We start from the raw sequence: 27556 nt of genomic DNA on the forward strand, positions 1-27556 counted from the left end.
CCAGCCTCCTGCATCAACTGCCCATACCACTACATCCCTGGCTGCAAATTGCAGTGGACATTATTACCGAACTACCCCGGTCAAGAGGCAATACCACCATCCTCTCCGTTATTAATCATTTTTCTAAATCTTGCCAGTTTATCCCTCTGCCTAAGCTGCCCACAGCGCTGGAAATGGCCGGGCAACTCATCATCGACCATGTGTTCCGGCACTATGGTCTCTATGGTCATGTCAGACCGTGGCCCCCAGTTCACCTAACGTGTGTGGCACGAGATGTGCAAGGGTCTGGGCATTAATGTTAGTCTCACCTCCGGCTACCATCCTCAGTCCAACGGGCAAGTGTAGTGCCTGAACCAGGAAATCACGCAGTTCCTCCACATGTACTGTGGTTGACATCTAGAGGACTGGAGTCAGTTCCTAGTTTGGGCTAATTTACGCCCAAAACTCCCTCAAAAAGACAGCCACAGGCTCTCACACTTTCAGTACGTGCTGGGGGTTCAACCTCCCTTCTTTCCTTGATCAGAAGTACCTACGGAGCTGCCAGCAGTGGACGAGTAATTCCACCACTCTGAAGAAACGTGGGAGGTGACTCATGTTCACCTAAGGCAAGCCGTCCGCCGAACCCAAGAGTAGGCCAACCGGCGCAGACGAGAGGGTCCCAATCTGGTTTCTGGTCAGTGAGTCTGGCTCTCCACCCAAGACATTTGGCTGTGGTTCCCTTGCAAGAAGCTTGGCCCTTGGGGTATGGGTCCGTTCCAGACTACCAAACAACTTACTCCTGTGTTTTAGCACTTTCATGTACCTCCTGAATATTGCTTTACACCCACCTTCTGCGTTTTCCTGCTGTCTTCTTGGACCTCCGGATGGGGGTTGCAGCCTGAACCCACTGACGTCGACATACCCCCACTGATGTGGAAGGTGAGGCGGCCTATCTTGTCAGGGAGATCCTAGATTCCCAGCGCCAAGGCGGTCAGCTTCAATATCAGCTGGATTGAGAGAGGTACGGCCCAGTGGAATGCTCCTGGGTCGCCGCTGACGACATCCTTGACCTCTACCTGATCAACGATTTCCACCAATGCTGCCTGGACAAACCAGCACCCCGACCTCATGGTCGACCTCGGCGTCGGAAGACCCCTCGCTTTCGGAGCTGCTCGCAGGAGGGGGCTCTGTCAAAAGTCTGAGCTTTGTCTCCCCTTCTGGTCACCAGCAGGAACCATCTCCAGAGTTCTAACCAGCAACCCCAGCGCATACTTCCTGGATATCACACACCTGACTTTCATTCATTCAATCAACCCCAGTCTACTTAAGCACTGCACTGAGTGAAGCTCAGTGTGAAGTATTGTTTGTGCCACTCTGCCTTCATAACCCAGCATTGTATCTGGACGTGATCTTCTGTCTTCTGACCCTGACTCTGTTTTCATGCCGCCTGCCCCAATTCTCGCCTGGATTTTGACCATCCCGTCTCTCCTCTGATGATCTCATGCCTGTTGTTGACCCCTGCCTGCCTGACCCTGATTTAGCTTTGTGGACTTTTAGCTGAGCTAATAAACCTGCTGCACTTGGATCCAGCCGTCTGCCTGTTCTTGTGACACATATTTTACAGAGCAGCTGCAGTTTCAAACGGACTCCTCCAGGTAAAAGAAGTTCAACTTACTACTGATTTATTTAATATTTAAACATATCGTTTGTGAATTTTAAAATCTAAGTTGTCTAAAATGTGCTGTCGGACAGAAATGCAGATGTTTTTAGTAAGTTGACAGGGTTTCTGGGTGTTCATCTTGTTGGTGCTCAGAGGTTTCTCTGCAGCTGCACTGCACTGGAACTCCTTAACTTTGCCATTGCTGCTCCTAAATTCTAGATGGGTTTTCCCTCTATGAAAAAATACTTTGTTAAATTATTTTGTCTTAGACTTCTTTGTAACTTTAAAGGACAGTACCTATTACTGATTGTTGGGGGTGTAATGATTGATTTTAACAACAATTTGATTCAGAATTGGTGATTGCTGACACGATTCATAATCGATGATGGTTCATTTTGAACGATCTGATTCTCTGACCTAAAATCGATCCAGGACGTCTATAGCCTAAAAATTCAGACACGGAGATGGATAAGTGGGTACTGAACAGTGCAGATTCCCTGCATTTTTGTAAGATAATCAAGTGCAAATTAAATATGTGTACCAGCAAAAAAGTTGACAAAAAGTATACTCATATCCATTCACATTTTAGTTTCCTAAAATTCAGCCCACTGTTGTTTTTCAAACATCAAAATAATACAAATGGAACATTCTTAACAGCCAAACCATAACAGCTAATCTCCTGATTTAGCAGGACACACAGTCACACAATACCAAGGATGGTCTTCTAAAGCACAAACAAGCCGTCCACACATTCTAAAAGCCGAACCGGCAGCCGGGCTCCAGGAAAAACAACTTAGACCCAAACGATCCTCTCAGGGTTTGTTCATTGCCAGTAGAAATTTGCTCTCAGTTTAAGGTGCTGAAAGTCATTTTGTTGATATTTCACCTGTATTTTGGTGGGTTGTGACCTTTTTATACTTATTATTTTATTTATTTTACAGAAATTATAGAGTTTTAAAAGTATCATAAAAATCTGAAATCATTAAAATGGTGAAATCCTTAAAAAACAAGATTTGCAAAATTTCTCCCAAAGCAGGAAAACAATCTAAATATGGCACTTTGCATGTATCTGAATTTAGCTGTTTATTGTACAATAGAAAGTATTGTTGATTAAATATTTTGAACTGAAAAAAAGGTGTACAAATTCTCTGAATGAAACAATTTCTTGTGTTTATGGGATGTTGCAGGTGAAGATCTTTTCTAACTTTTACACTCACAGAAGCAGAGGCAGACCAACCCCCCACTCAGGTCTTCAGATATAAAACAAATTTAAATTGATTAAGTCATGTGCAAATGGGTTGGATGTAAATGTTTGTCCCATAGCTACTTTTAGGGTTTTTAGTTATCAGTAAACCATATTCACAAACATATTTTCTCACTTTTTCTGAGGAGTTCTAAATGTATTTTTGCTGGCAGTTCCTGCAGGCTTAGCATGACCCTGACAGATGCAGCATTTGAATGTCCTCCCTGCTATGCGATTAATCAGCTGAGGGACTACAATCCAATTAAGGAGGTAGCTCGCCTTTTAGTACCCCTAAGCTTTCAGGTAGGTCAGGGGATTTGTGAGCTGCAGCATAAGGAGCGGGTAGCAGAGGTGCTGTAGCTGTGTCGACGTTGATATTGGTCTGTTTTCTTCTGTTTTTGGATGTTTACTAGAGAAAAATCTGTCAGTAGGAAAGTATCCCGTTGAATTGTTTCTTATCTCCAGGTCTTGCACCATGTCCATCATCAAGATCCATGCCAGGGAGATCTTTGATTCCCGTGGAAACCCCACAGTGGAAGTCGACCTCTATACTGACAAAGGTGAGCCAGCAAATGTGATAATTTGATAAATAAAATTAAAGGAGCCACAGAGTTTATAAAATGATGTTTTTTCAAAATACAATCTTGGTAGTAATAGTAATAAACAACACTTGGCCATCTCACTCCTGGAGTAAATAAAACCAGAAGACTGGTGAACATCTGTTCTTCTGATCCCAGACCTCGACAAACACATCATTCAGACCTGAGGAGTCAAAATCCTTTGTTTTGAAAGTTTTCTGATTTATAACCTAACCAGATTTGGTTTTTGTATTTTTCTAAGATCCTTAAACATCCTTTGCAATAGCTTTAAAAACATGTCACTAGATCAATTCAAAAATAAATAATGAAATGTTTTTGCAGTACTATAAGGGTATCACTTTTACCAAAAATTACACCAGGTCCCAGCGTACGTTTCCCAAGGTCTCTATGCCGCTAGATAGATTTAACACCCGCCTTCTGGAAGAACACATGTAGATGTTTATGCTCAACAAATCTATATATCACACACCAATCAAGTGCAATTCACATCAAAGCAGTCAAGACGGATTTTACAATCTGCAAAAAAAAGAACAATGCAAGACACAGCTTCACATTTCTGTTACATTTTAGCAATACGTCTTTTAAAAATACACCAATTACAAAAGGGGTTTATTCAGACATACCTCTGGTTTGTCAGAAGATTCATAACCCCTGTTTTTAACGCAAAACATGTCCAACACAAAAGGCCTTCAGCTCTCCTCTGTCTGCCCAGCTGTTGGACAGGCCAAGTTAAAAAAATATATACATATACCTGATGCAAAATAATGCAATGCTACATTTAATGCTGTTGGAGCCATTTTAATGTTTTTCAAATTTTGTATTTTATTTTCACATTTCCATCATAAAAAGACCTGAGTGTGGACTTCAGTCTCTAGAATAAATGCACATGAAAATCCGACTGAACAGAGCCAAAAAAACAGATTTCAAAAAAAGGATTCTTGAATTTTTTGGCACCGATGGGTAAATTCAAAATCTTCCGTCAGTGTTTGGTGTCTGAAATTTTTTTTGTGTCTGACACCTTTTTTGGAGGATAGTATTTTTCATTGAACTGCTTGTGACCCTTGTGCTATCCTAGGCACTTTAACATTGGGAGTTGGGTCATCTAGACCCACTAGACAGTGCTCTGAACCTTTTTTCTTCAATGATCTTTGATCTTCACTGTTGTCCATGATAACATGAAATTTTTCCACCTTTGTCATGGTAGGAATAACACGTCAATGTAAGGGTGGGGTCATCTAAGATAGCGCAAGGGTTAATGACCCACTCTGATGCAAATGGCGTTTTTAACATGTTCTTGACATTTTTCTGATAATAGCAAATATATAGAAAAAAATTGTGCTCAATTGCATTTCTGGTTATTTCTTTATTCAAATCATTGTGAATCAGGAGCAGACGAAAAAAGCTTACTTGTAACGTAGAAAATATGCTGAGCTCCCTGCTCTGCTCCATTCTGATGCATCCATTTGCAGACAAATGGATCCATGAATCAGATCTGTACTAAACTGACAGCTCCAATATTGCTGGCCATTTTCGTTGGACAGTAATGCTAGGATGGGGGTGTGCAGAGCTGCAAGCTTGTGGTAGAGCGTGTAAACAGAGAGCTCAATTATGTGTAACCGGAAAGGGGGGCGGACTTACTGTGCACCAACGCTCCCGCCCACAATTCCAAGGTAAATTTCTAATGAAGTCCTGCCACTCAACAGAAACTATGTCCTAGAAAAAAACAACATAATTATGATTAACAGACCACTGGAAACCCTTTTAAAATACGGTATCAAAAGATGATTGGAATGGGACTCTTCTTGCCACACACTTATTTTGTGAAATGAACAGTCGGGCTTTTTGTATTCTTTTGTTCTCTTTTAACTATCATAATTGAAACCTAAAAAAAGAGGTTTCAATGCCCGGATGAGTCTTTTCCATTTTTTTAGGTTTGTTCCGAGCTGCAGTTCCAAGCGGAGCATCCACTGGAATCTATGAAGCCTTGGAGCTCAGGGACAATGACAAGTCTCGTTATCTTGGCAAAGGTCAGTGCATCATTTTCAGTCAAATCCACAAACTATTATAATTGGATATATTTAGAATTTTTTTTATGTCTTGTAATTTCACAACTTCCTGTTTTCTTTCCATCTTTGGAAGATGTGAAAAATTGCGTAAGCTACCTCAGCTCATCTCTTAATTAAAAAAAAAAATGTTTTTGACAACCAAAAACAACTAAGAAACCTTTAAAGCAGCATTAACTGCTTTTCTTGTTGCTGTTATTGGTGCAAATGAAGTGTGTGAACTAAAAAGCATGCTGCATGACTCCTACATGTGAAGTTAGTGTTTGACTTTTTCAGAACAAAGAAAGTATTAACATTTGGGCATGGAAATGGATATTTACCAATTAGTACATTTGTAAAGTTATTTAAGGTTTCTCAACATCCTAAAGTAGTTATGTTTTCATGACAGGAGTCTCTCAGGCTGTAGAACATATCAATTCAAGCATTGCACCTGCGCTTGTGGGTCAGGTAAGGTAGTAACTCCTATTTATTTATTTATTTTACCACAAAAATGTCATAAATTCAAAGCAAACATCTCTCTTTTTCCCCTCAGGATGTGTCTGTGGTTGAACAGGAGAAAATTGACCAGATAATGATTGATTTGGACGGCACAGAGAACAAATGTAGGATTTTAGTTTTTCCACTAGTCCCTCACATTTGATTTGACCATATTTGTACTTGTTATCCTGCTTTTCAAAACAAAGTTAGAAGCCTAGATTTAACAAAGTAAACATTGTTAGGCGTCCCGTTGGATGATTACTGCAAGATGATAGTTTCAGCCACGTTTTCTGTAACCTAAAGGCCGTGTCACACAGCCACTATGTACATTTTACTCATTTTCCACGGTTAAGATTTCGGCCTTTCATGTTCCATCCGTGATGTACGTCAGTTGAAAGTTTTTGGTCGGTTGACAATTTTGCAGTTTATGCATATTTTATGCAGTTTATACGCAAATATTATGTAAATCTTACACAGTGGTGAGTAATTTTTCCTCAATACATGCGCAAATTAGTGGCTTTCCGTGACCCTTACACATATGTCTATCAGACTTTTCATGCATGTACCACCGATGTATTACTTTTATATCATATATACTGCGAACAAATCACTTATAAATTGCATATAAACAACGCAATGATCACGCTTGGTTCATGTATGATTCGCATATATTGTGTGACGAGCGTATGTACCGGCCTATCTTTCACCCGTCCAGAAGTCTGTACTGAGCCGTCTTTGAGTACACATCTCTGTGCATGAGTTCCAAAAGAGATCACCATGAACCATGGAACTGCTTCTTATTCTTCAGCAGCATAGTAACCAACTGGTCCAACTCCAGCAGCTCCTGAGTAGTCTGAGTTTGGCCATGGATCGGACGTAGAGTGAAGCAAGGGGCCGTATGAGGACCACAGATCATTCCAGAACTTTTTGAGGATGCCTCCTGTCATGTTTGACATGCTGACATCACCTTACTGCAGCCGTGGCTTTTATACGCGTGGTGCGGACGCAGTTCAGACGCCTTTGTCTCCCATGCGTGATCCATTAAAAATTCATATGTGGTTCATTTGTTTTTCATATGGATCTTGTGCAACTCAGTCGTTGTTTTCAGTTTCAATAATGTGCACCAGTGATAGGGTCGTTGGAAATCATTAGTTTTGGAGGTCAGGAGTTTGACACCTGTCAATTAACCCTATAATAATATGTATGTGGATGTGCTTTTTGGAGCAGATTTTCTTTTTAAGTAATCAATGCAAAATCTATTAAAATGAAGCCGCAGTGAGTGCATTATGTAATCAAAGTCAAAGACGGTTCAGTCAAACAGTACTGTGACATTTTCAATTCCCTTTCTTTTCTACAAACAGCTAAATTTGGTGCGAATGCTATTCTGGGTGTGTCCCTGGCAGTCTGCAAAGCTGGTGCAGCAGAGAAAGGAGTCCCCCTGTACCGCCACATCGCTGACCTGGCAGGAAACCCTGAAGTCATCCTGCCAGTACCAGTAAGATTTGCACATTTGCTAATATCTTTCTAATGTTTACGTTCATCAGACACTTCCATCTTTTATCTCTGTCTTTTATAAACTGCAGGCGTTCAACGTGATCAACGGCGGCTCTCACGCAGGGAATAAGCTTGCCATGCAGGAGTTCATGATACTGCCAATTGGTGCCAGCACTTTTAAAGAAGCCATGCGCATTGGAGCTGAAGTCTATCACAACCTCAAAAATGTCATCAAGAAGAAATACGGACAGGATGCCACTAATGTGGGGGATGAAGGGGGTTTTGCACCAAACATTCTGGAAAATAAGGAGGGTAAGCAATGAAGGAAATACTGGGGTTTTATGGAATCAAACTGAAGGCTTTCATGTATTAAAGCAGAAATGTTATCTGCATTTCTTCTTGAACACTGCAGCTCTTGAGCTTCTGAACGAGGCCATTGCCAAAGCGGGGTACACGGAGGAGGTTGTGATCGGCATGGATGTGGCAGCATCAGAGTTCTACAGGGATGGAAAATACGACCTGGACTTCAAGTCGCCTGATGACTCAAGCCGCTACATCACCCCCGACGAGCTGGCCGATCTCTATAAGAGTTTTATAAAGGATTATCCAGGTATTTTTCTGCTTATTTTTGTTTATAATATGCATTTTTTACCTCTAGGAAGGGAGACAACTCGTTAAAATCGAAATTAATGACAACCACATTAACTTATCCGAAATCTTAAACCCCTGCACGCTGATAGCCATTGTTTTGTCATCAGTTCTAGCAGTAACACAGTTCTCACCAGGTCTGAATACCTTTAATAAGTAATGGATTGGATCCTCTTAGATGGAAACTCTTGGGAATGTTCATCAAAACAAGACTGAATATCAAGTGCTACTTTAGAGACAGATCATTTTAATACAGAAAATCTATTTCAATAAATGTTCTGAATTTATTGCAGCAAAATATAATTTATCTCAAAATGTACTTGATATGGACTGTCACCTAAAAATTGAATTAATGTCTAATTATCCGAAGTTGATACGTCTTTGCATGAATGTATAACTGATGATTTTTTTTGTTTCGTGCATTATTCTTGCTTTGATTGCTTGAAATAAACCATTGCAAATCAAAATCAAATCAAAATCTAACCTATTTGTTTGTCTTCGCTAAAAGCAGCGTATATAATGTCATTAACACAATAGTCTGATGAACAACAGTGCCATTTCTTGTAGATCTGGGTTTCAGTTTCTACGGTATCTTGGAGCTTGCTAAACTGCAAATGGTTTGCATTTGGGAAATTTTGTTTGACAAACCTGTTCATCTAAATGTTTAGAAAACATAATCATTACTTATTGCTTCCGTTTTTTTATATTCCAATTCTTCTTGTAATATTAAACCCCAGCAGGATAACAAATGCTAAATTGGAATTTGTCCAACGTTCAATCTTTTTTTATACATTCAAGTGGTGTCCATTGAAGATCCCTTTGACCAGGACGACTGGGCAGCATGGACCAACTTCACTGATACTACAGATATCCAGGTTGTTGGCGATGATCTAACAGTGACAAATCCTAATCGTATCTCCAAGGCTGTGGAGGAAAAAGCCTGCAACTGTCTCCTGCTTAAGGTCAACCAGATTGGCACCGTTACAGAGTCAATGAAAGCGTGAGTTTGATCTTTTAACTTTGTTTTCTCAGACTAGGCTAACTGGATTGGATTAAATTGATTTTGAATAGCAATCTCCTGCCTCGCAACAGGAAACTGGTGCCAATGGGCACTGTCAGAAAGTGAATCCCATTGTTTTGGTGAAATATCTTTGTACTGCTTAGGTGTAAGATGGCTCAGGAGAGTGGCTGGGGTGTGATGGTTAGCCATCGCTCTGGTGAGACTGAGGACACCTTCATTGCTGATCTGGTTGTTGGGCTGTGCACTGGACAGGTAAAATTTCAGCTTTGCACTTTCACCTTAAACACCTTATATCAGTAGTCTGCAAGAAACTAAATTGCAGACGACAGGTAAAGTTCCACATCTAACACAAACAGTGGTTACCGTGTTTGCAGATCAAGACCGGGGCTCCCTGTCGATCTGAACGACTGGCTAAATACAACCAAATTCTGAGGTAGGTCTAAAATAAAAATGTGTTTGTTTAAATTAATTTATCATTCAACAGTTCAGCAGTTTGTTTTTACACTTTTGAAACATCTCTCACACAACAAAAAACCTAAAAACACTATACTGTACATACTTTTTAAATTCCTTTTTATTAGGATATAAATTAAACAAAGGTTGTTTGTCCAAATGACCACAGTTTAAACTAACAAAAGCTTTTTTAATTTTTTGTAGAATTGAAGAGGAGTTGGGAGAAAAGGCTCGATTTGCTGGAAAAAACTTCAGGAAACCACTGATGGAGTAAATCTTTTGCATAGTCTTCCAAACATAAAAAAAAACATATCAGCTCCCTGACTGTAGCAATAACATTCTAGGGACAGATCTATGAAGAAAATATACTGAAGCTGGAATTGTTGATCCTCATATTCAGGTTCTTCTTTGGAGGTAGCATGAATTATTAGATCTGATAACAGCATTAAAAAATTACTTTCAAAAGTGTTGCACTTGCAATTTTAATAAAAACATTTTTGGTGAAGACTTGAGTTTTGTTGTTTTTTTTGGGTGGTGAGATTTTATTTTCTCTAACTTCCTAAAACTTGTCTAAGATTATTTGTAGAATTCAATAACTCAGATTGAAGAGTCGAAAATCCCTATAAATAGGACATGCTGAGGCTAAATTTTTGAGTGCGTTATTTTGATTATTACTGTTAGCCTTTATTACATTTGGAAATACAAGCATAGATCACAACTGCTCTTGGTTTTGCATCTTCCACTTAGTCAGCGTCCAATGCCATCCATCCATTCATCCATCCATCTTGCATACCTGTTTAATCCCGTTTGAGGTCACAGTGTTGCTCACAGCTACTGTTGGGAAAAAGCTGGGCACATCCTAATCAAGTGGCTTATCCACTGCAGGGCCTTACAACCACACAAACTTTCAAGTGCACACTTTAGGTACAATTTAGAGTAATCAGTTAACTTATGAAGCATGTTTTTGGATTGTGGGAGGAAGCCGGAGCACAGGAAAAACATGCAAACTCCACATGGAAAGGATCCAACTCGAGCCTCAAACACCTCAAGTTTATTATAAAACAGCTTATAACCCTGAAAACAGAACAATGGACAATTAAAAGCTTGGTTTATTTAATCCATACAGTAGATAACTGCTCATTGTTCTAAATCTATTTTGTGGATTATAGACAGAGATTTTCTGGAAATGAATAGGAAAAAAAGAGCATAGAAAAAATTGGACCATGGAGACTGATAAACCTGTCATAACTTTTGGAGACCTCTTGGAACATTTAGGGCAGCAAACAGAAAAACATCCATTTATTATTGCTTTAAAAAATAAAGCCACACTTTAAAAGGAAACATCCTTCCTCGTGCACAACATATTCCGATGATAATCAGTGAGTACCGTATTACATATGTGTTGCATGAAGTGTGATTCATCTATGTTTATGGTGTAAGAACGTTTTCGGAGGATAATAAAGCGGCTGGATAGCTCAGTTGGGTAAGGTGCAGGACAGGCACGCAGGAAAAGACTCTTAACCCTACTGCCTACTTCATGGCCCATGAGAGACACGTCGTGCAAACTCAGATATCACCCGGCCAAACAAGGTCTGGGTCAGAACCAGACTACCCCGATGGCAAGTGGGCTACTGGAACAAGACGGAAATAGACTAAATGTGAGAACAAGGTTGTACCAACTCAACAGTTATGCACGGGAAGTTATCAGATACCCTGAAGGAATAATAAGATGGCCAAAGGAAGAGATACAGACCACGGATGTTAAGACACGAAAGCTCCTCACCATGCATGGAGGGTTCCATCCCAAATCCAGCACCCTGAGACTGTATGCTAGCCGCAAGGAAGGAGGCCGAGGACTAGTAAGCCTGGAAGCCAGTATCCACAATGAATACATCAAGCTCAAGGCCCCAACTGACAGTGTGCTCAGTGAATGTCTCAGGCAATGGAGAGCAGAGGATGCAGTGCTGGAGGACAGATCCTCATGGGAGGACAAACCCCTGCATGGGATGTACAACCGGACCATATCTGAAGTGGCTGATATGCTGATATCAAGAAGTCCTACCAATGGCTAGAAAGGGCTGGCCTACAGGACAGCACTGAAGCGCTCATCCTGGCAGCTCAGGAACAAGCCCTGAGCACCAGAGCGATAGAGGCTCAGATCTACCACACCAGAAAAGACCCAAGGTGTAGATCTACCACACCAGACAAGACCCAAGGTGTAGGCTGTGCAAAGAGGCCCCTGAAACAATCCAGCACACAACTGCAGGGTGTAAGATTCTGGCAGGGAAAGCATACATGGAGCGCCACAATCAAGTGGCTGGAATAATATACAGGAACATGTGTGCAGAATATGAACTGGAAACCCCAAGGTCAAAATGGGGAACACCTCCAAAGGTAGTAGAGAATTAAATCAAAGATCCTGTGGGACTTCCAGATCCAGACTGACAGGATGGTGATGGAGAACCAACCAGACATTGTAGTGGTGGATAAAGAACAGAGGAAAGCCGATGTGGTGGATGTGGCAGTGCCAAGTGATGGGAACATTAGGAAGAAGGAACATGAGAAACTGGTGAAATACCAGGGACTCAGAGAAGAACTGGAGAAAGCCTGGAAAGTGAAGGTGACAGTGGTGCCTGTGGTAATTGGAGCACTCGGGGCAGTAACCCCCAAGCTGGAGGAGTGGCTACAACAGATCCCTGGAAAGACCTCAGACCTCCCTGTCCAGAAGAGAACAGGAACAGCTAAGATACTGCAGGACCCTCAAGCTCCCAGGCCTCTGGTAGAGGAACCGAGCTTGGAGGAGAAACCACCCGTGGAAGGGTGAGAGGGGCGTTTTATTTTTTTTAACTACTTGATTTTAATTGATAATACATTCAATGAAATGAATGTGACATGTGCATTAGTGTATGCATTACTGCATAAAAATCTATATAATCAGTAATTACACTGTAAAGAAGATGGCACCATTTTCTAAGATTTGTTATTTTTCTTCATATCCTAATAAATGTAATGATATTAGAAATGGGTTAATATATATGAATTTATAACTTTATTTTATTACAGTATCCAAATACATTTTAATGCTTGTGTGGCAGGATGAGCTCATTGGGGCACAGATGTGGTCACTCCCATCATGGTGCTGCTAGTGATCACCTGGTCACCTATAAAATAAACCAATCAGATGAAATCATTTAAGACAAATAAAGTAAACTTTCTTCTTTCTTCTTCTTCTTAAATGAAGAGGGTAGTGTCAGGAAGACCATTCAACATAAAACGGATGCACTGATATGATGATAGTATGGTTTTCTATGCATTTCAGCGATTTTGGAGGGATTTGTCACCGCAAACTCTACTTGCACTCCATTTGAAAGACTTCATAGGGCTGTGTCAACATGCCTCCTACAAGAAAACATCAACCATATTTAGGATATAAACAAGCAAGAAACTTATTCCAAAAAATGGTAATTTAATAAGTACATGTTTCAATTTTTTTATATTTAGTAAATGTTAAACTGATAAGGGTCTGCTTTCTTCAAGGTAAACTATCTTTTAATTATTAGATGTTGAAACAATTTAAAATATTTTTTTCCTCTGGTACGTAAATGGGTTTCAAACTCTTTGACGGATCTACTTTAGTTCATTTGCACGGTGGTCAGTTTCTTGCATAATAATGCTAATGAGCGCAGGAGTACATGCGGTGTGGTGCGTTCCTCGGCTGATGGCCGCCCGTGCAGCCGCCGCCGCCGCCGCCGCAGCAGCAGCCAGTGTGTGCCGCTCCTGCCGCCGATGGTCCGAGGCACATGCTCAGTTCTGTGCTCCCAGACAGCGCTGAAGGTTTAGCGGCGGCGGCTGAGGTCATTGCTCTGGAGGGGGGTTAAAAATGGAGCACGTCCCTCCGCTACACTGCCTCCATTTTGAATAGCCCTGTAATAGGGGATTCGCACGGTTCGTGTGTGGGTGTGTGTGTTTGTGCGTAGCCCGCTGCGCTGCGTAGTGTCAACAAGCCACATCCAAACATCCTTCGACATGGACGACCTGTTCAGTCCGCGCAGGTAACTTTGTGCCCCCGCCGTTCGTGTGGACGCCGCTCGCGCGTCTTAACGCCGTTTCGCCGCGATACTTTCGGAGAGGTTCGTGTGAAATGAGCGGAGTGTCAGCGGTCACGAAGTTCGTGTGTTGCTAACAAGCTAGCCAAACAACAGCGTTCCGTTGATGGGTTAGCAGCGGCTCGTGGCGGACAGAACGCCTCCGGTCGCTTCCGTTAAACTGTTATTCACACACTGAATGTTGTTCGTGGGTACTGTGGTTGCGGTGGGTCGTGCGTGTGTTCATTTCCCGTCGGGTTGGACGTGTGTTGATGATCGCAGCTCGCTGCTAACGTCAACATCACCTTCTGCGTGTAATGCTTTCTTGACTGCGTTCAGACTTTAGGCTGTTTCAACTCGGAGGCGCGGCGTCGCTGTGTCACGCGCCGTGGATCTCGAAAGTAGCACACGCTGTTCTCCTAATTGTGGCCGTGAAAAATCGCAGCGCGTGTGTATGATTGACAGTGTTTTGCGGCCGCTGGAGCGTCGGGTTTCATTCATGCGAGGCGCGGATGTGACAGCTGAGATTGGCTCCTGTGGGGAGTGGGAGGGCTGCTGTCTCCCCCAGGCAGTCAGTGCAGTCCGTGCAGGGAAGCTGCTCGGACAAGTTGCACATACCGATCACTGAGCTCTTTTTTTCCCTTTTCTTTTGCACCATGGTAATAAAATACCCCAGTATTATCTGTGCTTGAACCTGTAACTGCTGAGTTGCATTTGATTTGCTTCACTGTTGTGATGTTTACTTGTTTATTTCAGAAGCCTCAACAGCACCCAGGGGGAGATAAGAGTGGGGCCAAGTCATCAGGTAATTTCTTTATCATGGAGGATAATTTAGAGACGCCCTAAAGTCCACTTGGACAACATAAGGCTTTGCATTCACTACATTTTTTTTTAATAAATAGGAAACATATTTCTGTTTTGGCTCGAATAAATACATAGATATAACAAAATACTAACATTTTTTTTACTTTTGACAGAATCTCATGTGACTTCTTTTCAAAATAAAAGATTCTAAATGTGCTCCTATAAAAGGTTTTAAATAAAGGAGGGCAAAAAAGGCATTATCTCCTGTTCCGCTCTGCAGACTCTGTCCTAGAAAATAAGAGGAGTTTTGATTTTGACAAAAAACTTCATAATCATAAATAAAGGGTCACTGAGAACACTTGCAGGAGATCAGAAGAGGATCAAAGTGGAACTTCACCAAAGACAAACCAAGTAATCAGAAACAGAGTTTTTTCCAAATATATATTTGTGATTCTAAGATGAAAGGTACGATTTGATGAAAATACATGGGCAGGTTGCTGCAGCCTGTTACGATTTTATTTTGTTTGGTGAAATGTCAAGATTTTCTTCCGACATCCTTATCCTAAGCTGATGTCCAGACATGTTCCTGATTTTTCTTTTTAGTGGAGTTAAACAAAGTTAGATCAGCACCAATCCTTTGCACAGATTTCAAAGTAGTCATCATTTTCTGCATTTTATTTTTAATAAATAGACTTTTTCACCCACTATTTCTCTCCAAGCATATTTGTTTTTTAATGGTGTCTGTTGTGGCTGCAGGCCAAGCTACCAGAACTGCAGCCAAGACACGCAGCAGCAGGTCCACAGGCTCAAACGGAGAGCGAGGAGCTCATGTGGACTCCTGGAGTCAATGACTGTGACCTCCTCATGTACCTCAGAGCAGCCAGGTCAGTGCTTGTGCTTTTGGGTTATGTCTGAATCTAAAAGTTAACCCCAACGCCTGAATTAAGATGCAGTTACCTACAGGACATGTTATGGTATGTAAGAGTTAAGTGTTTCAAAGCAACAGGTTGCTTTAAAACACGCTTAAGAGGCCTTTCAAGTTTTTATCCAAATTTGACTACTGATGTTAAAATAAGGAATTCTAATAGAATAAATCTGAAAAGGTTTTTGTAATTGACAGATAATTGACCCATTTCTTCATCGTCAAGTTTTTTCTGAAGTTATCTTTAAAGACAGAGCCCCACTATCTGTCACACAGCTAGGTGAGCAAAATTTGTTCTCCCGTATTTGACCCAACCCCTGGGGGAGCGGTGAGCTGCAGACACAGCCGCGCTTGGGAACCATTTGGTGATTTAACCCCCCAATCCAACCCCTTAATGCTGAGTGTCAAGCAGGGAGGCATTGGGTCCCATTTTTAAAGTCTTTGGGATGACTCGGCCTGGATTTGAACTCACGAGCTTCCAGTCACAGGATGAACACTCTACCACAAGGCCACTGAGCTGGTAATCTTTTTCGTAAACTGACCACTGAATCAAAAGACTTAGGCGCCAGAATTTCTGACCACAGACGCAGTTATTAGTGTCAATCGCTGTCTTCTTGTATTTGTTCCATCCAGTGACACTTGTTTGTTTTCCCGTGAAGGAGCATGGCGGCGTTTGCAGGGATGTGCGACGGCGGATCCACTGAGGATGGATGCTTAGCAGCTTCCCGGGATGACACCACCCTCAACGCTCTCAACATGGTGGGGGAGCACATCTTTAGCATTTCTTGGTGTTTTCTGTGTTAAGACTATTTTAATTTAACTATAAAATGCAAAACACATTTTATTTTTGTTTTTTAGCTTCATGCAAGCCATTACGATGCAGCAAAAGCTCTCCAGCGTCTGGTCAAGAAGCCACTTCCCAAACTAATTGAGAAATGCTGGTCGGCAGATGATGTGGTGAGACTTTTATTTTTAAACAAAACCCGGCTTTGTTCAAAGAAGGTGTCCAACAGTGGTGCAAAGTGGTAGATGTCAAAGAAATCATGTTGATATTTCAGATCGATGGCAGACGAAGTATGCATTATAACTTTTTAACACACGCCGTGGAAGCCTGAACCGCCCTTCGCGGTTGCTTCCCCGAAGTGCGTTAAAAAGTGATAATGCATACTTCGTCGGCCATTGAACCGCTTATACCATGGTCACTTAGAAAAGAAATAAAATGTAAACCGTTTTCAGTTCTTAATTCTTGTTTTTATTCCACTTTGGAACTAGTTGTTACGTGGAGCGCCGCGTCGTAACAAATAGTCCGCGTCGCGCCGCACAACCGCTGCAGTCAAGATTTGGCGATATAAAGCGATATATATATATATATGCTGATCTTTCCGATGGGTTGAATAAAGCATCAGTTCAGAGAGAAAGTTCACCTCTTACCGTTTGTTTTTGTCCAAATGATGAAGCAAAAAGTGGTGTCAAAGAAGCCGGCGCAGTGATACAAAACATTTAAGCTAGGTGACCGGAACTTCTTTTTTCACCTTGCGGTTATCCCGTGGTATATCACTTTTTAATCTACATCCAGCAGCCAATCAGAATTGAGTATTCACCCGGACCATGGTACAATTTCTGATAATGAATACATCCAAGGCCATTAACCCGCTTATACCATGGTCACTTACAAAAGAAAGAGATATTCAACCAGTTTTCTGTCCTTTTATTCTTGTTATTTTTTCGGTTTGGATCGCTTTTTTCACTAAAAGCGGACTATTTGTTATGTGGTGCTGCGCGTTGTCACGGTAACATGATACCGCGCTCCTTTGCCGGCTTAGCCGGACCTCGACTGCAGCGGCAAAGGAAAGCGATATCTATGCTCATGGTCACAATGGGTCAGATAAAGCATCAGTTGAAAGAAATCTCACATCTTCCCACTTGTTTTTGTCCAGATAATGAAGCTAAAGGTTGTTTTAAAGAAGCCAGGAACTACCTTTTTAGGCGTGCGGTTATCACTTTTTAATGCACACCCAGCAGCCAATCGGAATCTAGAATTCACCCGGGCCATTGCATAATCCACAATATTATCCTTAAATGACCTAAGGGGCTCAAAGCTGTAAATCTGAAAGCATTAATGCTTCATATGGTAAAGAGAAGCTGTGATGAATCAAAGCCGCAAAACTATCCAGCAATTCTGTTTATAATATTGTCCTTTTGTTTAAACAAAACATTCAGATTTGTTTTGTTTACCGGTAACAGGATTCTGCAATATATACAAACATGGTAAGAAATTGAACGTATGTGTGTGAACACATGGTTATGAAAGACAGGCAGGTCCTTTTAAATGCTGCAGTCTAGCAGGAAATACAGGAACTGATATTTATTCATGCCCCACCCGAAAAGCTACTTGGTTTATGCCTTTTCTGTTAGATGTTGTCTTTTTTAAACAATCGCTTGAATCTCTGTCGCCTGCTGAAGTTTTACAGGAAAATATTTTCCTTTTTATGAAAAAAATGTGATGTTATGACTTGTAGTTTTTGCATAAAACATTTCCAAAAAACCCAAATATATTTATATTGTGTATTTTTTTCAGTTTATTTGAGTCAAAAGAAAATATAACTTGTAAAACCCATTCACACTGCGCTCTTTTCCCTCACGTATTTAACATATGGCTTTTTTGCAGCAGTTATTTATTCATTGGGGATTATGGCGGGTTAGTGCCTTGCCAAAAAAGATATTAATATGTAGAAGGTTAAGGCCGGGAATCAAACCGCCAACTGTCCTGTAAGCAGACAAGCACTTTACCCTTTTAGTTTCATATTTTACCAATCAGTTTTAGAAATCGGATCATTTTTAATGTACCTTTAATCAAACCATTGATAACGATGTATAATTTTGGAGGAGATTAAAATCTGCTTTCACACTTTTTTCCCCCCCAACAGAAACGCTTCATGAAGGGTTTGAGGCAGTTTGGAAAGAATTTCTTCCGCATCCGAAAGGAGTTTTTGCCGAGCAAAAAGACTGTGAGTCCAAGTTTGATTTGCAGACGGACAGCTGTGGACGCATTTCCGTGTTTTCTTGTTTTGACGAGCATTACTATTGTAAGGCCCATAAGAGTTGTGAATTCTCTTTAGGGGGAGCTGATAACGTTCTACTATCACTGGAAGAAAACCCCCGAGGCTGCAGGAACCAGAGCTTATCGCCAGCAACGCCGGCAGCCGTCGTCCCGCAAAGCAAAGACCCGATCTGCAGCCGTTCTGGACAACGCTCCATCCCGAAAATACTCAGGTGAGCTTCTTGCAGGATTTCTTTTAGTAATACGACGCTTTTCCTGTAGTAATGGAACTGGGAAGATGGATCTAAACTGACCTTTCCTCTTTAAGTGGATGCCAGTTCTGCTAGTGAGGATGATCTTGACAGTGAAGACAGTGAACAAGAAGCTAAGAGCTGCAGTCACTGTGGTGCAACAAGTAAGTTTTGCTTCACCATTTTTGTAGAGACACATTGATTAAAAATGTGTAGAGCTACAAGTACAGCTGTCATTATGGTAACAGGTTCTAAGGATTGGCATCAGGGCGGACGGGACAACTCTTTGCTGTGCACCACATGTCGCACTTCTGTAAACAAACATGGCTTTCTGCCGCCTGCGTCAAAGTCTGCCAACTCCTCCTTCATGTTCAAGCTTGTTAAAGCAGAGGAAGAGGTAAACAGCAAGCATGGCATGAGGACTCGGCGGAGCAGAGCACCAGTAAGTCCGGACTGGGATGTCGACACCCCGCTTAGGGCGTTCCCACCAACAAAAGTTTGCTTTAAGCATTAAAAAAATGCACAGCAAAAACCGAATCTTAGAAAGTAAACTTTGATTCAAGAAAAATGCTCTTATTTTCTGTCTTGTAAGAAAAATGATCTTATTAAGAAAGTTTTCAATAGCAAAATAGTCTTAGGGTGTATTCAGACTGTAAAAACCATCTGGTCTGGACTGAGTCTGCCTAATTAGGTCCAGGTCGAGTCCGGAACCGTGTGTTTGGTCTGTATTCAGATTGCCATCAAGCAGCTTTTCCTGTTTTGAACCAAAGATTCCAGACGAACCGAGACCACTTTAAAAGAGGGGTCAGAGAGCGGTTCCTGCTCCGGACCAGGGTTCGCTTGGGTGTATTCAGCTGGAACATTCGGTCTGGATCATCGGGGGAAACAAACTCTGGTTCACTTTAAGCGAACCAAATGTGTCCGGTCTGAAAACAGCTTTAGTTTGAGCTAACATGTCTTGGTGAGAATTCTTTTCTTAAAATCAGAATTCTTGCTAAGACCGTTTTGGAAAATGTTGCTTTTTTAAAGAAAATCTGCCAATGGGGTAAGAATGTTTTAGTTCTTTCTAAGGAGCCTGTTTTTGCTGTGCCGATGCTCCGTAAAACTATTAAGAAAAATGTTCAATATGTTTCATACTGACCATGAACTTAGAGAACTTGTCTTGTGTTTTATTTGAACAAGCAAAGCAGAGAGTCAAAGTCCCTTTTTTTCAGCTGGGTTTTAACAGTGTTTACTGTGGTTTTAAAGCAGTTGTCGTCGTTGAGGAGTGGCCACAAGAGGCTGACGGGTTCCCCCACCAGTGAGGACCAGCCAACCAGTAGCCAGCTGTCCCCAAGTGGATCCATATCCAACTCTTTGAGATCATCGTTGACAGAAACTAAGAGTGACTCCACAAAGAGGACCAATAAGGTATTTTTATAACGATAAAAACGGAATCGGCACAGAAGTGAAGTCACCTCCGCACAGAACTTTTACCTAGTGGTTGTACTACATCATGTAGTGTATTTTCCACACTACCAGTCACTCTGGAATACCAGTTGCAGCAGCCAAAAAAAGCAAAATGAAGAAGAAAAAAATCACATATTTGCACTGAGCCTACTTTTGGAAGATATTTATTTAACAAAATATAGGAAGGAACGTTTCCTCTTGAAAGGCAGAGCATAATAAGGGAATAAATCACATTATTAGACTGAATAGCTGCATTTATAAATTAGATAGTAGTTAATAATAATTGAATTAAGTTCATATTTTTACTATTCTAATAAATATAATCCTATATTTTCCCAAAACACATACTTGCAGCTTAAGGAATATTTGAAAGACATTTTTATTTAACATTAGAAGTTGCATAGATAAAACATCTACATAACATTGCACATACACTTGGGCCATAGAATGTCTTGTTAGCAAATTTCAAAACATGTATATTTGCTTTAAGTCTAGTAGATGCTAGAAGGAAGTACAGAGATCAGTATCAACCGCAAAACTAAAGTAGTGTAGAATTTAAAAAGAATTCAAACGCGTTTGTCCCACTTCTGCAGTCCTCCAGAACTTCTGGCTCCTCAGTGATGACTGACCCATACAGAGTCTTGGTCGTCCTGTGTTTCATTGGGATGGACCACGACACTCTTGAAGCAATTACTTCTGTCCTCTTTCACTGCATCTCGGCTGACATCCTGAGAAAAATAAATAAGCTGTAATTAGAAATAATTAATAATACATTCCAAGAAAAACAAACGGCTAAGAGAGGGAAAAAATGTTAAAATAAAAAGAAAGGGGTATACTCAATTTAGTGTAATTTAAAAAAAAATTCATGACACTTTTTTATGTCAAGTTACACAACATGGTTCACATGGGCTGACCCTGAGACAAAGACATGTTTGGGGGCCATGTAGGCCAAGAGGGGGTCAACACCCAGAATCCTGGGCACACAGTGGTGCAGAGCCCTCTAGTCACCCAGGCAGGAACTGTCAATGGGACAACTGTGTTGGTAGACCAGAACTATTCCCAGTGTGAAAGGTCCCGATGGGAGAAAAACACTGGAGCTAAAAAAAAACTGAGGGATCAAATCAGTAAAAAAAAAAAAAAAAAGTAGGTATAACTGAAATACTATTATGCTCCTAAAATAACAGTAATAATTAATCAACGACTAAAGTTGATTTAAAAAAGGGTAAGAGAATAAAATGCTTATAAGAAATCAGTTGAAAGTCAAATGCACACTTCGAAGGCCATTAACCCTAACGTGACCATCAGCATAGATACCACTTTCTTTTGCCGCTGCAGTCGAGGTCGGCGCCGGCTGAGCAGCACGATGTCGCCGCACCACGTAACAAATAGTCCGCTTTTTGTAAAAAAGGTGATCCAAACCGAAAAGATAAGAACAAAGTACTAACAACTGGTTGAATATTTATTTTTTTGTAAATGGCCATAGTATAAGGGAGTTGTGCATCAGGGGTGCGTTAATTTCTGATAATGCCCACTTCCAAGCCCATTAACCCTCACTTAATAGAGATACGAATCCCATTTGATCAAAAATGTTCTATAGTTCAAAGATACTAAAACTATAGTTGCCTTATTTTGACTTGATTGGTGAAGCTACTTTACTCTGCTCAAGTGTTACATGATTAAAGAAGGTGAATAAATAGAAATAAGGACCAACCAGGATCTGTTTATTCCTTTGTTGTACAAAAGTTTCCGATGGGGATTCTGCATCTGCAGATACTTAAAAAATCAAATGACTCTGAATCGGATCACGGCCAGAGAACCTTTTGGGGGCTCTCCCTCCAGTGGACTGGAAGGCTTTGTTTCATTCGAGATGCTCTTGATGGGTGTTTTAGTGTGTCAAATGTCACTTTTATAGAGGATGCCAGTTAATCGTTGTGCTTTTTTGTTTGTTTATTTATGCAGAAAATAAAAGAGGCGGTAACACGGCCAAAGACGACTAAACGTGCACGAGAAAGCCCGGTTCTGGAGCCCGATAAACCTGAAAGAAATGTACAGAAAAAACAGAAAATCCAGGTCAGGAGCATCTACACACAGAGAAAAGTTTGTTTAGTTTTGAAGTGAACTAGAAAACTTTTCCTCCTGTTCGTTCATTCCTGCAGGATCTTCAGGGCTCCCGATCTGAGGGGGAGGCAGAGGAGGAAAGCTCCTCGGAAAGTCGCAGTGCTCAGGATGATGGCAGTGATACCAAAGACATCGATCAAGACAACCGCAGCTCCTCTCCCAGTATTCCCAGCCCCCAGCAGGGCCTGGAGAGCGACTCCGACTCCTCTGCCCAGCCCAACGGCATCCCGTCAGAGTCCAACGCTCCCGTCGGCGTTCTGCCCCACCCCCCAGAGACTCTAGCCGCTCAGGGTCCGGCCGTCACTGCTCAGCAACCAGCACAAACGCCCTCCGCTGATCCCACTCCGAGCCCATGTCCCCCCTCCCCAGAGCCCGTCCCAGGGGCCGCAGCGGGCGGCCGAGTGCAGCCCCCCCCTTCCTCTGTCTCTTGGCCCCCAGCGTCAACGCTGGGTCCGGACGCTTCTCCCTCGCAAGCTTTTCACGTCCCACCGGCTCTCAACTCGTCTCAGCCTCTGCAACCACACAGCGCATCCCCACAACCCCCCCTGCGCCCCCCACCTTTCTTTAGGGAGACACAAAACCCACAGCCTCCCCACTGTGGCCCCCAAATCAAGCCCCCTCCCACTACCCCTATTCCGCCTTCACTCAAACAGCCCCCTCACCCGTCTGCTGCACCTTTCCCCCAGATGCCCTCCAACCTGCCCCCTCTTCCTGCCCTGAAACCCCTCAATTCTCTGCCCAACCAGCATCCTCCTGGAGCCCCCCCTCCTCCCCTCCAGCTCATGTCCCACCCACCACCTGTGAATCCACTTCCCGCCCAGCTGCCTGTCATCTCTCAGGCGCAGAGCCACTCTGGGAAAGACGCCGCGTCTTCACACCCTCCTCTTCCTCCTGACACATCCTCCGTCGGCCCGGTCCCGAGCCTCCAGCCGGCCCTCCCGCCCGCTCCCTTCAGGCTGTCGCCAAGCTCCGCCCCCGCTGCTGCCGCCGGATCACAAGTCCGGATTAAAGAAGAGCCACTTGATGAGGCAGAGGAAGCAGAGAGTCCTCCTCCTCCCCCCCGGAGCCCTTCACCCGAGCCCTCTGTTGTCAACATGGCGAGTCACGCCAGCCAGTCTGCGCGGTACGTCCACACGCCTCTGCTGTCTACGGGCAAAAGGGGAAAACGGCATCAGAACACGTTTCCTTCGGTATTGAGGGGCAAAGCAGTGCACTTTGAAAACAGATCCAGTTTTGTTTACTGCTTGATGATCAAATGAAAAAGAAACTGAGAAGGAAGTATTTGAATGAAGGGGGTTTATTTTCTAAAGCATACATGAGGCACAGCGGACCATACGGTGCATTAAGAGAGACAGAAAATTCAGAGATAAGGGTTAGGTATCTGCCTTCATAGTAACTGGGTCACATTTCCTATTATGCTTTTGTGTTCTGGTGTTGATTATAGACGACTTTGGGTTGGTGGGTCTTTTATGCTGTTTGACACTAAATGAAAACAGTCATCAGCAGTCTGCATACATGCTCCAAAGCGTTAAATATTCAATACCGTCAGACTGACTGATCAGCATACATGAGTTTACAAAGGAACTAGAAGGAGCTGGATTTCCAGGAGAAAATGAAGGGTTGATGCCTTATAGCTGAATGAAAATTCAACTAAAAGGGGAATAATTGGCAAAAATAAATAAAGAAGTGATCAAAGTTGACCGTAAATAAAGTGAAAACAGCAAAAATAAAACGGCTAAACAGCTAAAAATATATTTTTGTGAAAAATGCCAGCGAGCTTCTATATTTCAATGGAGTCAAAAATCCTGGTAAATCTTGAAAAGTTCAAGGATTTGAAGGACAAAAAGTCATAGCTGGAAAAAGCTGAAAGACCTGAACATTTGAATAGTTAAATGGCTAAAATAGTTGAACAATTGTAGAAAGAGTTAAGCGGCAAAAAATGGAGGAAGATGCTAGAATAAAAGAAAAACAGGAAAACAATGGGTTGGATGATTTATATTATTCAACATAATATGGTGGAAGACAAAACATTTGTTACCTTCCAGTAACTTTGTTTGTGTTTGTAACATGCTATACGTTAGCATGTTCACACCACCGGTAACTCTAAACCTAAAATCAAACTGTCCGGCATCGCTACGTTAGCTGTTAAGCACATTAAGCACAGCTGTTAATCCACACATCAAGCTCTCCACACTGTCGTTTCTTTGAAAAATGTGTGACTTCTAATGCAGAAAAGATGGTATTTTTAAAGAAAATGTTTTTATAATGAAGCAGCACTGAAAATCTTCAAACATCTTCATTAAACACCAATCTGTCAGTCAAAGCTTCACCCAGCAGAGCAGTAACCTCTGTTCAGCCGCTGTTGGATTTGGAAAGTTAACCCTTTTTGCATCGACATGCCCGCCAAAGAGAAGCTGCATCTTTTTGGGACTCCTGCCCTTCAATATTTGCGTTTCTTTCAGGTTTATCAAACACTTGGATCGGGGGTACAACTCCTGTGCGAGGACGGACCTGTTCTTCACCCCTCTGTCCTCCTCCAAGCTGGCCAAGAAGAGAGAGGAGGCTGTGGAACGGTCCAGGAGGGAGGCGGAGCTCGGCGCTCGACAGGAGCGGGACAGAGAGAGGGAGCGGGACCGCGAGACCGACAGAAACATGGTGAGTCAACTCTTTTCTTTTTTCACACAAATGCCAAGTCTTTTCACGCTCCGCCTGTGCTTCCAGCGAGCGACGAGTTCCTCTCACGACTGTCGCATGAATGAAGTTCAAATGGCGGCTCATGGCCACGGGCGCCCGCCGTACGAGCAGTCGCCCACCACCGTGGCGGCAGTTCAGCCCTACATTGGCCCAGACACGCCGGCCCTGCGCACCCTCAGCAACTATGCCCGTCCTCACGTCATGTCCCCCACCAATCGCAACCACCCCTTCTACGTGTCGCTGAGTCCCGGCGATCCCCTGCTGGCGTACCACATGCCGGGCCTGTACGGTGCCGATCCCAGCCTCAGGGAGCACGAGCTGAGGAACCTCAGGGAGAGGGAGCTCCGCGAGAGGATGAAGCCCGGCTTCGAGGTCAAACCGCCCGACATGGAAACCTTACCGCCTTCACCCAACCCCATGGAGCTGCTGGCCAGGCATGGGGCTCTGGGTCTCCCCCACATGCCTGGACCTCCTCATCCCTTTGCAGCTTTTCATCCCGGGCTGAACCACCTGGAGCGGGAGAGGATGGCGTTGGCGGGACCCCCCCTTCGCCCAGAGCTGAATTATGCTGAGCGACTGACCGCAGAGCGCCTTCACGCCGAGAGGATGGCCTCCGTAGCAGCTGACCCTGCCACCCGGCTGCAGATGCTCAGCGTGACGCCTCATCATCATCAGCACTCCCACATTCACTCCCACCTCCATCTGCACCAACAGGACCCCCTCGGTCAAGGTGAGTCCAGGAGACCAGCAGGGATTCACACCAACATCCCAAATCATCCATTGGAATTGCTGTTCTCCACGCAGGTCCTGGCCCTCATCCCTTAGTGGACCCGCTAGTGACGGGACCACGCTTGGCTCGATTCCCGTTCCCCGGCGGCCCAATGCCCAATCCTCTCCTCAGTGATCTTCCTCATGACCATGAGATGCTGCGCCACCCACTTTTTGGTTTGTAACCTGAATTCAGCAGACGCTGAGTCCTGCAAACATTCAGCTTGTTGAAGGTGTTTATTTTTGTGAAACCACAGGAGTGTATCCGCGGGAGCTGCAGGGTCCAATGCCGCAGATGTCTGCGTCCCATCAGCTTCAGGCCATGCACGCTCAGTCTGCAGAGCTGCAGAGGATGGCGATGGAGCAGCAGTGGCTTCACGGGCATCACCTTCACGGAAGCCCTCTGCCAAGCCAGGAGGATTATTACAGGTGATCGCTCTTCATTCTTCCTCTGCATGCCCCGTTTGGTCATCCATTGCTGTAAAGTTACACTTTTGGTTTGTGCTAGATACAAATCGGAACCTGCATGCTCCAGTCCTGTGTTCCATTTTGTTGTTTCATCTCCATGGAAGCATCAGTCTTGTAAAAAAACAAAAAAAAAAAGGACTAATCAGAAACGTTACTCATCCTCGTTTCTATTTTTTAAGCCGCCTGAAGAAAGAAGGTGACAAGCCATCTTGAGGTGGTGCATGCTTTTGAATCCTTATCTAAATATCAATACTGTGTCTGTTTAAAGCTGTCATAAGATTCCCCTTTTTCCCTTTTTAATATATTTTAGAGATATATTTGTGAATCTTAATGTGCATTCCTTGTTGAGCACTTCCTAAGACTGCCAAAGTCGGTCGGACTTTTCCTGTGACTTTAGGGATTCTGCATCCGAAATGTTGGACAATCTCCCTGGATTCTCTGAGATTCAAAACTCTTTGCTCAAGTCCCTGCTAACCTGTTTGATACGCACTCATGCATTAGCTGATGGATGTAAAAACACAGCGACTTTGTTCTTTTTTCTCTCCATCTATTCCTTGTACATGAATGCATTGAAATCTGTGTTTCGGTGGAAATAATTATCACCCGGCATGACTCACCCGTAGTTTAGCAGTCTTTGCGTTGTGGTGTGAGGCTCTAATGTAGAGGTCAGCTTTATTCCTAGATCTGCTAACGTTTTAATACAAAGATTTTATATATCAAGATATCTTTTCACTGCATATTTGAAGCTTTTATTCCTTTTTTTTTTGTAAAACTGCAAATAGTACATGAGTGTAATATTCTATATGAATGAGTACAATTAGTAAATGTAATCGTTAAGCACCCTTAATCCTTAACTTAGCACGACAAACTGTAACCCATTCGATAAAATGGTGTTCGCTATTATGAATTGTGACAACTAATGGGACAAAGACGTGTCTGTTCTGACTGAGAGCTGTAATAAAGTGTGTTTGCATTGTTCTGAAGACGGTGGGTGACCCGATTGGACAGAAACCAAATGTGGAGCATTTTAGTGGAATTTTACAAAGAACTCAGTATAGGTGTGATAAAAATACCAAGCTGTATTCATGCTATATTTATTTCAATAAATATTTCTTCAATGATTTCCCTTTTGTCATCCTTGGGAAGTGGAATCCAGATGTTTTTTTGTGTTAAAGCTTCAAGCTTTATTTGATGTACAATTAGTGGCTTAAAAAAACTTTAAACTATGTTTGTTACAATAAATACATAATCAGATGTTTAGCCAATTTATAGACACTAACACCCTCTTTTAAATAAAGGATTACCGGTATTTAAAGTCCC

The 27556-nt window shown here is 42.6% G+C and overlaps 2 protein-coding genes across 6 annotated transcripts; both read left to right on the forward strand.

Annotated features, from left to right (window-relative positions):
• Positions 1–1555: 1555 nt before the first annotated feature.
• On the forward strand, positions 1556–10142 carry LOC101159663 (alpha-enolase-like). 2 transcript variants are annotated; one of them, XM_020703055.1, is made up of 12 exons: positions 1556–1634; positions 3348–3442; positions 5413–5508; positions 5933–5991; positions 6077–6146; positions 7383–7516; positions 7605–7827; positions 7928–8125; positions 8962–9163; positions 9328–9436; positions 9559–9617; positions 9842–10142. In XM_020703055.1, exons 2-12 carry the CDS (start codon positions 3358–3360, stop codon positions 9909–9911), a joined length of 1305 nt encoding a protein of 434 aa, XP_020558714.1. In that variant the 5' UTR covers positions 1556–1634; positions 3348–3357; the 3' UTR covers positions 9912–10142. The 2 variants fall into 2 exon arrangements, with proteins under 2 accessions (XP_020558714.1, XP_004068557.1); XM_004068509.4 differs by lacking the exon at positions 1556–1634 and adding an exon at positions 3155–3262.
• A 3162-nt stretch (positions 10143–13304) lies between these two features.
• Positions 13305–27357, forward strand: LOC101175558 (arginine-glutamic acid dipeptide repeats protein). Of its 4 annotated transcripts, XM_023954750.1 has the most exons (17): positions 13305–13689; positions 14479–14527; positions 15283–15410; positions 16108–16207; positions 16307–16405; positions 18376–18456; positions 18568–18721; positions 18817–18903; positions 18988–19181; positions 19988–20149; positions 22148–22258; positions 22345–23429; positions 24769–24961; positions 25028–25730; positions 25805–25945; positions 26026–26197; positions 26416–27357. In XM_023954750.1, the coding sequence occupies exons 1-17, from the start codon at positions 13664–13666 to the stop codon at positions 26447–26449; spliced, it is 3519 nt and encodes a 1172-aa protein (XP_023810518.1). In that variant the 5' UTR covers positions 13305–13663; the 3' UTR covers positions 26450–27357. The 4 variants fall into 4 exon arrangements, with proteins under 4 accessions (XP_023810518.1, XP_023810516.1, XP_023810517.1 ...); XM_023954748.1 differs by having other exon boundaries at positions 24769–25730; XM_023954749.1 differs by having other exon boundaries at positions 19991–20149; positions 24769–25730.
• The last annotated feature ends 199 nt before the right edge of the window (positions 27358–27556 follow it).

Source organism: Oryzias latipes, chromosome 5 (genome assembly GCF_002234675.1).
Source record: "Oryzias latipes chromosome 5, ASM223467v1".
Lineage (NCBI taxonomy): Eukaryota > Metazoa > Chordata > Actinopteri > Beloniformes > Adrianichthyidae > Oryzias > Oryzias latipes.

What these genes read in the sequence shown, in the direction of transcription:
- LOC101159663 (XM_020703055.1), top strand. Translation starts at nt 3,358, where the DNA reads ATGTCCATCATCAAGATCCATGCCAGGGAGATCTTTGATTCCCGTGGA. An exon ending in GTCTCGTTATCTTGGCAAAG is followed by an intron (nt 5,509 to 5,932) that starts GTCAGTGCATCA and finishes TTTTCATGACAG; the next exon opens with GAGTCTCTCAGGCTGTAGAA. An exon ending in AAGTCATCCTGCCAGTACCA is followed by an intron (nt 7,517 to 7,604) that starts GTAAGATTTGCA and finishes TATAAACTGCAG; the next exon opens with GCGTTCAACGTGATCAACGG.
- LOC101175558 (XM_023954748.1), top strand. Translation starts at nt 13,664, where the DNA reads ATGGACGACCTGTTCAGTCCGCGCAG. An exon ending in CTCGGCGGAGCAGAGCACCA is followed by an intron (nt 19,182 to 19,987) that starts GTAAGTCCGGAC and finishes GTGGTTTTAAAG; the next exon opens with CAGTTGTCGTCGTTGAGGAG. An exon ending in ACAGGACCCCCTCGGTCAAG is followed by an intron (nt 25,731 to 25,804) that starts GTGAGTCCAGGA and finishes TTCTCCACGCAG; the next exon opens with GTCCTGGCCCTCATCCCTTA.